At 38.9% G+C, this 11,528-nt stretch overlaps 1 protein-coding gene across 2 annotated transcripts; it reads left to right on the forward strand.

Annotated features, from left to right (window-relative positions):
* Window positions 1–487: 487 nt before the first annotated feature.
* TMEM9 (transmembrane protein 9) lies at window positions 488–10,893 on the forward strand. 2 transcript variants are annotated; one of them, XM_081324312.1, is made up of 6 exons: window positions 488–640; window positions 3,853–3,947; window positions 5,495–5,586; window positions 5,911–6,019; window positions 8,644–8,775; window positions 10,124–10,893. In XM_081324312.1, exons 2-6 carry the CDS (start codon window positions 3,882–3,884, stop codon window positions 10,271–10,273), a joined length of 549 nt encoding a protein of 182 aa, XP_081180438.1. In that variant the 5' UTR covers window positions 488–640; window positions 3,853–3,881; the 3' UTR covers window positions 10,274–10,893. The 2 variants fall into 2 exon arrangements, with proteins under 2 accessions (XP_081180438.1, XP_081180439.1); XM_081324313.1 differs by lacking the exon at window positions 488–640 and adding an exon at window positions 755–858.
* Window positions 10,894–11,528: the final 635 nt, after the last annotated feature.

Below are 11,528 nucleotides of genomic sequence, written 5' to 3' on the forward strand. Positions count from 1 at the left end.
GACAATTAATCTCTTTTTACCTTTTTCTCCAATAATTGCTGTGTAATGTAAATCGGATGGGGGCGATCAGAAAACCCACGGGCGTTGATTATGTGCCAACATTAACGACCTCATAGATAGAAAAGATGGTTTCATGTGCATTGAAACGGCATATAGTGGGAAAACATTCTGCACATAGAATTTCTCCTTTTGCTGTTGTGATTGTGCTCAAAGGTAGTAAGGCTACCTTGTAAAACAACCCGAAATTCCACGCGCCTCTTTACAAGCAATGCAAAGCTAGCACTGAAGTTATTCCCCAAATTGTTTGAGCAAACGTACAGCACTCTTGTGACTTCCCAAGACGTTACAGAATAGGTAAAATGACACCGTGCCTTAATCCCGCACCTGAGATCATGGAAGCAACAGCTACGCAGCCTTTTAGCCTCTCCTACTTCAATGCTTTGCAGCCCAACCTTGAATCTAAATAGGGCAGTCACGTGACTGATTTTTTTTTCCTTCTTAAAGGTTTGAAAATTATTAATAGTCCCTTAAATCGTGGAAACGGCTTTGATTGGTTTCTAGCAACGTCCGCTATGGTGATGTTAGCAGAAGATCACAGCGAAAGGCGGATCCGACCGTTTCTAGGAGCCGGCACTGCTGGGTGAGTCTCTTCTTCCGTCGCCAATAAGATAAACCCTAATGTTGGTTGGGAGAAAACGGGGAGCAGTTTCTTTAGCATCTTGTTGTACTGTGTAGCTAAGCTTGGAAGAGTCCGATCTCTGCCCGTGGTCTGCGTGCTTCTCTGGTGGTTCGTGTCCTGAAAAATGGTATGGCTTGAAACGGAATTTAAATCGCCAGGAGAAAATGATCTGCAGGCAGGTAGGTAGGCAGCTTATGAACCGCTGTCGTTCCTGCAGGAGTTGCAGCAAAAGGCACCCTTATTTAATTAGGGATGTTTTTCATCATGACATGTATAGAATCTCTTCACCATTTAAAAAAAAACAAAAAACCAAATTCTGCCTAAAGAACAAAAGTCTGTTGCAGATGCATCACATGCACACTTTTATAGGAGATGGAGAGGAGGAGAAACTGAAGTTGGCCAGGGAAAGCTTTTGAGATCTTCTGTCCCTTTCCCCTCTGTTTATTGTTATTCTGGGCTGGAGGGAAATGCTTCCTCTTCATCTTCCTTCCATTTAAATTTGGAGTACTCTGCACCACGAAGAGGAAAAACAGTGTAAAATATAGCAGATGCTTAAGAAAATTGCTTTAGTGAAGAATGTCTATGGAAATTTTCAGCCATCCAGTTCATGGTTGTCCCAAAGGTGCTTTTTCAAAAGAGAGCTGGACTTTATATTTCCTTGAAGATGTTTCCCTTCTCATCCAAGAAGTTTCAGAACTGAAGAAGGTTCTTGGATGAGAAGCGAAATGTCTTCAAGGAAAAAGAAAGTACAGTTGAATTTTGAAAAAGCACCTTTGAGGTTCTAATAAAGTAGTCCGGGAATAAGAGAATCAGTAAACACACAAGGAATACAGTCTTTCTTCAGAGTACATGCTTTGGGATGGAGAGGGTGGGTAGAAATCATAGGAGGGGGGAGAGATGAGGTGTGAGGAGATGTCTGTTCATAGGTATTTCATTCCCATCACACCGGATTGTGTATCTTTTATATTTTTCAAAAAAAATAATCAGTTTATATGGCTGCTCATTTCAGATACATAAATGGGTGGCTAACTATTAAAAGTAAATAAAATAAGTAAATTATAGTACCGGTATGTAAAAAATTAAAACACAAAGCAGCTACATAAAAAAAAAACAATACAACCAAACGTGATAATTCTTGCGTCAGTTTCTATGACATTTTATATGCTTCATCTCTTCTTAATGATGCAGTTTTTGTGTGAATTTCATTTCATTCCCATCCTGATAAGCATAAACAAAAAAACAATATGTGCCATTCCCCATTTATATTTTTCCACACTGGGTAATTACAGTATGAGAGTAGAACTTTGGTTTTCATATTTATCCAGCTAAATTGCAAAGCATTGTCTGGATCGTCACAAGATAAACTGGGCTGCCATGATGTCAAAATGACTTGGACAGACGTCACAGACCTAGAAAGAATATAGCTGAATACTTCTGAATTCTGCCAGACTTCTGGCAGTTTTTGCAACAAGCATTCTCCATATCAGTGAGTTTGATCATTGGAAGCTTGCACTGGTAATCAAAAAATGGTCTGCAGATTGCATAAGAAGTGGGGTTCATTATATACAGCCTTTATTCCAGGTGACATTATTCAAATGTTATGGCACTGCACACTGGAGGGAAACATGGCACTAACCATCTCCCTGTCTTACGAAGAAGTTTATATTAGGCACTGCATAGGAAGGGGAATTATTTTGGAATCTTTACATTTATGCAAAATCTTATCCAAATACTGTAGAAGGGCAACTTCTACAATCTTATCCAAATACTGTAGAAGGGTATCAAATATGTATGCATGAGATATGCTTCAGAAGTTTCATCAAATTCAGTATGATTCCTTTGAGTCCCTCCAAGATTCAGAGCTTCTCAGGCATCTAGGAATAACTTGGACATATCTTACATAAATACCATCTGCCTCAGCAGACTTTCTTAGCTCTCAAGAGTTTCCTGATAAATCTGTTGATGTTTGCTCTGGATTCCCCAAAGTATAAAATTGAGCAATTTGAGATGTCACAAAACTGTCTGTTTTTAAACATGCTGGAAAATGATCTAAAACCCAAAGAGCTTTGGAGAGGAGCAGAGTAGTACCAATAAAGTGAATAAATAAAGCTACATAAACAGAACAGGGAATGAACCCACCCTCTGTGTGATCTAAGACTAAAGCATTCCATTCACATTCTTTGCAGGTAACACAGGTTTTTTTGGTCTCTTTTATGTGACCAAACTGGCTTTTCTGTGTCTAGGTGTTTGATTGTTTGCTGCCTAAAAGCTGAAAATTTCCAAAATATATGTAAATATGAAGAGCACCTAAGATTGATGTGGTAGATATGTATGAATGTAGTAGATATGCTCAAGGGATGCGGTGGCTCTGGGTTAGGATGCTGAGCTTGTCGATCAGAAGATCAGCAGTTTGGCAGGTCGAATCCCGAGTGCCGCGTAACAGAGTGAGCGCCTGTTACTTGTCCCAGCTTCTGCCAACCTAGCAGTTCGAAAGCACGTAAAATGCAAGTAGAAAAATAGGGACCACTACAGTGGGAAGATAACAGCATTCCGTGCGCCTTTGGCGTCTAGTCATGCCGGCCACATGACCACGGAGACGTCCTTGGAGAAACGCTGGCTCTTCTGCTTTGAAACGGAGATGAGCACCGGCCCCTAGAGTTGGAAATGACTAGCACGCATGTGCGGGGGGAACCTTTACTTTTACCTAGTAGATATGCATATATAAGTTCAAGTATCTCGCTAAGAATACTTTGGAAAAGATTCATTTTTACACAAATGTTTCTTAGTAAAAGATGATCTAATCTAACTTAGTTACTCTTTTTTTGTTTTTATTTGCATTTTGATAGATAGCTGCTGGGATCTTAACCTTGTTTTTTAATCAAGACTGACCACTGATTAACTTCAACTTACCATTAAGAGCAGTTTTTTTAAAAAAAATACATATTTCTTTCCTGCAATTGTAATTTTCCTTTCTGTGTTATTAAAGCGATAAAATAAAAGAAGTAGCCAGTGCAGCTGAAATGTTTCTTTCTTTGGTGAACATGGGAAATAAGTTAAACTGTGGCCGCTGAGGAAACCTGCTTGTCACATTTTAGCAGAGGAATTGTGATATCTAAACGTCTATAATGTTAAAAAAAATGGCTGAGTTCTGTTGTTTTCCCTCTATCCTCCAGGTAATGTTTAGTCACAAGTCCGAGAAATCATGAAATTGACGTCACTTGCAGCCATTTTCTGGTGTATCCTAATACCGTCATCTGAGACCAGCAAGGTGAGGGAGGAAAACAGAAAAAAAATCAGTTTATAATTAAATTAAATGTTTGTTTATGGATTAATTTCTACAGATGTACCCAAAGTCATTTACTTGCTCTAATTATTTTGATATCTGAATATAGTCTGCAATGTTTCACTCTATTTTCTTTGATAAAGACAAGTATCTCAGCATTCATATATACTTTCAGATCCATGCTCCTCATTGTATCATATACTCTTATCAGCCAACAACCCAATATTATTAAATACAAATGTACAGCTATGTTCATAGCTACAATCATCACATCTCTAATGTCATCATAAACTTTCCTTATCCATTCTTTCATAAATACATTAAACAATCAATCTCTATCCTTATCTTATTCCCTATTCAGCGTTTAACCATTCACTAAGCATTCTATTCTCACACAGGTTTTAATTCCATTATGTACCAATCTTATTGCTCTCAGCGACTAATATTCAATTTTATATGCTGGATGGGGAGCAATGGGCTGAAACTGAATCCTGGAAAGACCAAATGACTCTGGGTTTGGGGTTCTTTACTCCATGGAGAGTTGCCGTCTCTGGTCTTGGAAGGGGTGGCACTGTCCCAGACAGAACCATTGTGTAATCTGGACGTTCTTCTGGACTCACAACTCTTGCTCGAGAAGCAGGTAGCAGTGATGACCAGGAGGGTCTTTGTGCAACTGTGGCTTGCGCATCAGTTACATCCTTTCCTGGACCAACAGGAATTAACCTGGTAGTTAATCACACCCTAATCACCTCCTGTCTTGACTATTGTAACATGGGCCTGGCCTTGAAAAGAATCTGGAAGCTCCATTTGGTTCAAAATGCAGCGGGCCACTTGGTTTTGTGCAGATGTAGATGTGCACAGGTGTCATCTCCTGTGGGAGGTTCATTGGCTACCAATCTGCTTCTGGGTACAATTCAAGATGCTGGTTGTCATCTTCAAAGCTCTACATGGATTGGAGCCAGGTTATCTGAAGGACTGTCTCTTCCCAGTTACATCCACCTGACCCACCAGACCTTGCGAATGTTGCAAGTCCCCTCTCCTAAGGCAGTACAACTGTTGGGGCACAGAAGAAGGGCCTTCTTTGTGGTGGCTCCCTTTTTTGGAACATCCCTGTGGAGATTAGAGTAGACTCCACTTTGACATTCTTTGCAAGGACCTGGTTTTGCCAAAGGACCTGGGGAACCCAGAGAGGAATGGAGCTCATCAAGTGGCTTGCTTGATTAATTGTTGTTGGGGGGGAGGAGAGGTATTGTTTTTTCTTGTTTGTATATTGGATTTTTATTTTTGTAAGCTGCCCAAAGTCGCTAAGAGTGAGTGGACAGCCATACAAATTTTCTTAAATAAATAAATGTTACTGAAATAAAACTTACAGTTGTAACAACCAAGATGTAGTTCAAGAAAATACAAAGGATCACAGGTTCCCCAGCATAATATGACATGACTGGAAAGAGTATTGTTAATTAGTTTGCAATGAGGCAAAACTATTGCTCACACACTGCTTGTTCTAGTTGTATCTTATTTTTCTTCTGTAGACATTTGAGGACATCCGCTGCAAGTGTGTCTGTCCACCATATCGGAATATAACAGGACACATTTACAAGAACAATGTATCACAGAAAGATTGGTGAGACAAATTTGAGAAGTGATTCTCATGTTTGCAAGATATGATTGCTCTAAAAAGCTGATTTAAAAACTGGTCTTCGGTATAGGAAAGCAGTTCAGTGAAATGAACTAGTCTCATGCTTTCTGTCTGATCAAGTTGGACACTTTTATCCTGTAGATTTTATCTATTTGTATATCTGTCAAGGGAATTAATTTAGTGATGCAATAACAGTCTCAAAATTATCCAGTTAAATGTAACATTAAACTCTGTATCCTGTAAAGCAGGTGAACTTCCATACAATAGAAGGTTTTTGAAGCCTGTTGTTCTTGTTTCTCACAACTGCAGTAATTGCCTGCATGTGGTGGACCCTATGCCAGTGCCAGGACATGATGTTGAGGCATATTGCCTGTTGTGTGAGTGCAAGTATGAAGAACGAAGCACCACAACCATCAAGGTAAAATACAAAACTATCTTACACCAGCTTTCTCTGTCTTCTGTCGTCACTGTATAGAACTAAGAATTTTGACTGTTAACAACTGTCAAGGAAATAAAAAGAGACTCTGGAAATATACTCACAAGTAAATTAGTATTATGAGTTGAGGCAAGTGTCTACATTGGTAGTTCTGGTTAATGTTTCTCATATAGATCTTACCTTGTATTTAAAGCTGCATTTCAGAATCGTATATTAGATTTCTCTTTAAGAGATTAAGGAAATACTTTTTAGTCATGTTTTGGTTATGTACTGTATATAAATGTTTGGTTTTGAACTGTTTAACTTTTCTGGGAAAGGTGTTATTTTTTTCATCCTTTCTTAAATTTGATGTCTAGAAAATGCAGAATTTTGAATTTGCATATCTGCATATTCTTCCAGCAGATTGAAAAGGCATCAGATTGGGATAATCCAACCAGGTAACTTTGTCCATATTTTGATCCTATCCTTTTAGCTGATTCCCCCTATTACAATATAGATCTTGATGCTTTGCTCAATCAATCGATCATAATAGAGCTGGAAGAGACCTTGGAGGTCTTCTAGTCCAATCCCCTGCTCAAGCAGGAGACCCTATACCATTTCAGATCGATGGCTGTCCAGTCTTTTCTTAAAAACCTCCAGTGATGAAGCCCCTACAACTTCTGAAGGCAAGCTGTTCCACTGCTTAATTGTCCTTATTGTTAGGAAGTTTCTTCTTAATTACAGGTTGCTTCTCTCTTTGATTAATTTCCACCCATTGCCTTCTGGTGCTTTGGAAAATAAGTTGACCCCCTCCTCTCTGTGACAGCCCCTGAAATATTGGAACACTGCTATCATGTCATCCCTGGTCCTTCTCTTCACTGGAGTAGCTATGGCCAATTCTTGCAACCATTCTTCATATATTTTAGCCTCCAAGCACCTAATCATCTGCATTCTTTCTAGAGTCTCAACATCTTTCTTACAGTGTGGTGCCAAAACTGGATGCAGTATTCTAGGTGTAGTCTTACTAAGGCTTTATGGAGTTGTATTAGTATCTCAAATGATCTTGATTCAATCCCTCTGTTGATGCAATTTAGGATTGAATTGGTGTTTTGACTGCTGCACACTGCTGGTTCATATTTAATTGATTGTCCACTAGGACTCCAAGATCCCTATCATAGTTACTGCTGTTAAGCCAGATTTCACCTAATCTGTATTTGTGCTTTTGGGTTTTCTTGCCTAAGTGTAAGACTTTACTTTTCTCTACATTGAATTTCATTTTTTAGATAGGACCCACTGTTCAAGTCTGTTGAGATCCATCTGGATCTTGAGTCTTTCATCTACGGCAGACATGTCAAACATGTGATGTCACGCAACGTATTGGGACTGTTTTGACATTGCCGGCAATGGGGTGGGTGCGGCTTCCAGATGATGCATCTGGCCCACGGGCCGGCAGTTTGACAGCCCTGATCTATGGTGTTGTCTATTGCTGCCAGCTTAGTATCATCTACATATTTGATGAGTTCCCCTTCTATTCCCTCATCTAAGTCATTTATGAAGATATGGAAGAGTACTGGGCTGAAGACAGAACCCACTGCTTACTTCCCTCCATGTAGATGTAATACCATTGAGGACTACTTGTTGAGTATACTTTGTAAGCCAGTTACAAATCCATCTGGTGGTAATGCTATCTATCCTACTTTTTTCTAGCTTACGAAGAAGAAATTTGTGATCTACTTTGTCAAATGCCTTGCTGAAGCCTAAGTATACTAAGTTCACAGCATTTCGCTGGTCTACTAATTCAGTCACTTTGTCAAAGAATGAAATAAGATTGTTTGGCATGGTCTGTTTTTGACAAACCCATGCTGGCTACTAGTTATAACTTTGTTTCTAGATGTTCACAGATCTGTTTTTTGATTATTTTTTCCAGTATCTACCCAGGTACTAATGTTAAGCTGATTGGACTGTAGTTTCCTGGGTCTGTTTCCTTCCCCCCCCCCTTTTTTTTTTTAAAGATGGGAACCACATCAGCTCTTTTCCAATCTGGTAGTTCTTCGGTGCTTCAGGATTTTTTAAAGATATGCTACAATGATTCTGAGATAACATATGCCAGCTCCTTCAGAACTTTGGGATGTAATCCATCAGGTCCCGGTGATTTATATTCATCAAGGTCAGACAGGTGTTCTCTTACTATTTTCTTGCTTCTTTTAATGTTTCTTTCTAGTCTGTCTTTTACAGATGTGTTTTGGGTAGGTTGAGCTATAGTTTCTTTTTGCATGAAGACCAGTGCAAAGAATGAATTAAGCAGCTCTGCTTTCTCTCTGCTGCCTGTTACTTCCTTGCCATCTTCTCTCTTTACTGGACTGACTGTTTCTTGACTTTTTCCTTGTTATCTATAAGTTGAAAGAAACCCTTTTTAAATTATCTTTGACTTTTGTTGCAAGTCTTTGTTCATTCTGAGCCTTTGCTTTCCTGACTTCATCTTTTGCAGATTCTGGCTATCTGTTGATATTCTGCCTTATTATGTGTTCCTCTTTCCATTTTTTTTTGTACTTATCCTTTTTGTCTTTCGGTAAATAAGTTCTTCTATCCAGGATCTTTGATGACATTTTGCTGCTCTGTTCATGCAGATCATCATCATCATTTACCTCTCAGTGATTGGAGCTCTTCTTCTCTACATGGTCTTTTTAATGGTAGTTGACCCTTTTATCCGCAAACCTGATGCCTATGCCCAGCCCCTACACAATGAAGAAGAGTCAGAGGTGAGTTTGGTGCTCTTTAGACAGGCTTTCTTTCATCTGGGCTATCTGAATCTGGTGTCTTCCATATGTTTCTTCCCACAATCCCTCACTTAGTAGATTGTGGAAATTAAAAACTAATGATTTGGAAAACCTGAGATTCAGGAAGGCTTGGCAGTAAGCAGACTGTTAAATCTGTGTTCAGATTTAACAGTAGTTAAATGTGTTCAGTGGTGGCGATTTCTACATACCAATCACTTTTCAGTGATTGGTATGTAAAAATCTCCATGTATGCTTAATTCATTTATTTACATATTTATTCACATAAAGTTTTCTATATACACATTGATGGAAGCTTTCCCACCCTTGTTCAGTATGTAGCCCTTTCCCTCTAAATACCCTTCTCCCCAATACAGACGCAACTTCATCCTTTCCAGACAGCATAATGCCTGAGGAGGGTTTTAAGATATGCTTCAAAATCTGTTTCAATAATCAGCACTTAGAGCTAACATTTCCAAGCTTAAATACTACACATAAGTTGGGATTGCAGCTTTCTGAGGTTTGGAGGTGACTGGGTTAGAGAAGGCAGCTTTAAACAATTAGTGGTGACATAAAGGAATTTAGGATTTCATTCTAGATCAGACATGTCAAACTCACGATGTCGTGACATTGCACAACGTATCGGGACAGTTTTGCCATTGCCGGCAATGGGGTGGGCGCAGCTTCCGTATGACACATCCAGCTCGCGGGCCAGCAGTTTGACACCTCTGTTCTAGATTGTGGATTACATCTTTGAAGTTTGAACACGTTAAATATGAGCATATTTTGTTTTGAAGAAAATATTTTCAAAACCTGTTAACTGTGTTTCCTGAGATCACATAAATCACATTAAGCTATAATACAAAACAAAAGGATTTTATTTTGTATGTCATTCATTCATTTGAATTAGAATGCTGAAGCAGTGTCTAAAACAAAGCTGTTTCAAAACAGATTTTTTCTGTACTACAGCTCACTATGATCAAGAGAGAGGAAGCTGGGAATTATATTTCAGGAATATCTCCTACTTCTGCTTTAAAGAATATTACAACAGTGCAATATAATGTGTTTATATAAATTAGGGGATATTTACATTTTTGGCAGACAAAATGTTATCAGGACATTTCATTGCAATTCCTTCGCATTTGTTTTTATAGAAGGTAACTAACCATTCTTAATTGTCTGGCGCATACTGCAGTAATATCGCTAGTTTGGGATGTCCATTCTATTTTAAAAGTACTTTGATTTGATTTTTGTACCCCAAGGTGGAGCATTATTACTGCGCATCTGAAATGCTTTTTCTTTGAGATGTTACTTTCTTTCTTCATTACTGCAGGATCTCTGCTCCTTGACAACTGTACGTCCTTCAGCCAGTGCCAGAGCAAATACTGTGCTGGAGAGAGTGGAAGGAGCCCAGGAAAGGTGGAAGCGTCAGGTGCAGGAGCAGCGCAAGACTGTGTTTGATCGGCACAAGATGCTAAGCTAGACTTTTTATTTTAGGTGTGAGCTGCAGCTGCTGGTTAGCTAAGCAAAATTTTGTTGGCCAATACAGACCCCATATCTGTAATTTAAATATCTTGCACCTGCTATTTCTGACTGGATTTGCTTGTTGTCCTCCTCCTCAATCCACCCAAGAGAATATGCTGCATTTGAAGCAAGCTGCTGGCTGCACATTCCGTCTATGAGAACTACCATTTGCTTTATTTGTTGCTGTCAGGAAAAAAAATAAGTCTAGCATAATTATTTGACTTCAAAAATGAGAAACAATCGCACCTTACTTTGGATTCTTTAATCTGCCAAGCATTGGTCTGGTTTGGTGATACAAATGTGGCATGCATTTATTCATTATTGCTTACAAACCTGTGGCTTGGCTTTTAGGTCGAACTGGATGTATTATTGGAATGAGAACAGCAATATCCTTTTCATCTCATTGACTGTCAATATATGATCCTTCACTGTTGCAAAATACCTATTGAGAAGTGGCTTGGGTCTATTTGTAACATGCTAGTTTGAAAAATTGGCACCAAAGATAGAAATGTAATAAGGGAAATTAACTTAGCAAAAAGGAGTTACTGTATTTGGCTCATAAATTCTTACAGATTCTTCCTTCAAGGATTTTTTTTCAGGATAGTTTAACTTTGCATCAAAGAAATATGGACAGATTATTTTAGCACTATCATAGTTAATGGTAAGCCATATGGTTAACCCTTCAGAAAAATGACTCTGGATGAATTCTGTGCTTCCCAATCTCCTTAAGGGACCAAACCAAGCTTGTGGGTGTCTCTTTCACTTGCAGATTTTTAAACAGTCAGGTGGTTGATACAGATTCTTGTATTTTTTGCTTTGGAGACAGCTTAATTCAGGGATGTCAAACTGCCGGCCCACAGGCCGGATGCGTCATGCGGAAGCTGCGCCCACCCTATTGCCAGCAATGGCAAAATCGTCCCGATACATTGAGCAATGTCATGTGATGTCACAAGTTTGATATGTCTGGCTTAATTGCTGCCTAAGTAATATTTCAGTTTTCACAAGTACATTGAACAGATGAAGTCATTGCTGTTCATACAATTTCATACGCAAACAGAATGCTTTACATTTTTAACTATTGAAAGTCCTTTCTGTTAAGAGTTATCTGCACAGGAAAGTAATTCACTGGATTATTTAGTGCAAAGAAAATTGGCAGCTTATACCAGTATGTAGAACTGGATTCCACTATCAAAGGACATTTATAGAAATAATAG

Source organism: Vipera berus, assembly GCF_964194415.1.
Source record: "Vipera berus genome assembly, chromosome: 3".
Classification (NCBI taxonomy): Eukaryota; Metazoa; Chordata; class Lepidosauria; order Squamata; family Viperidae; genus Vipera; species Vipera berus.

Coding starts and splice junctions, on each gene's coding strand:
- TMEM9 (XM_081324312.1), top strand. CDS start 3,882: ATGAAATTGACGTCACTTGCAGCCATTTTCTGGTGTATCCTAATACCG. Junction 6,020..8,643: donor GAAGCACCACAACCATCAAG/GTAAAATACAAA, acceptor CTGTTCATGCAG/ATCATCATCATCATTTACCT. Junction 8,776..10,123: donor ACAATGAAGAAGAGTCAGAG/GTGAGTTTGGTG, acceptor TCATTACTGCAG/GATCTCTGCTCCTTGACAAC.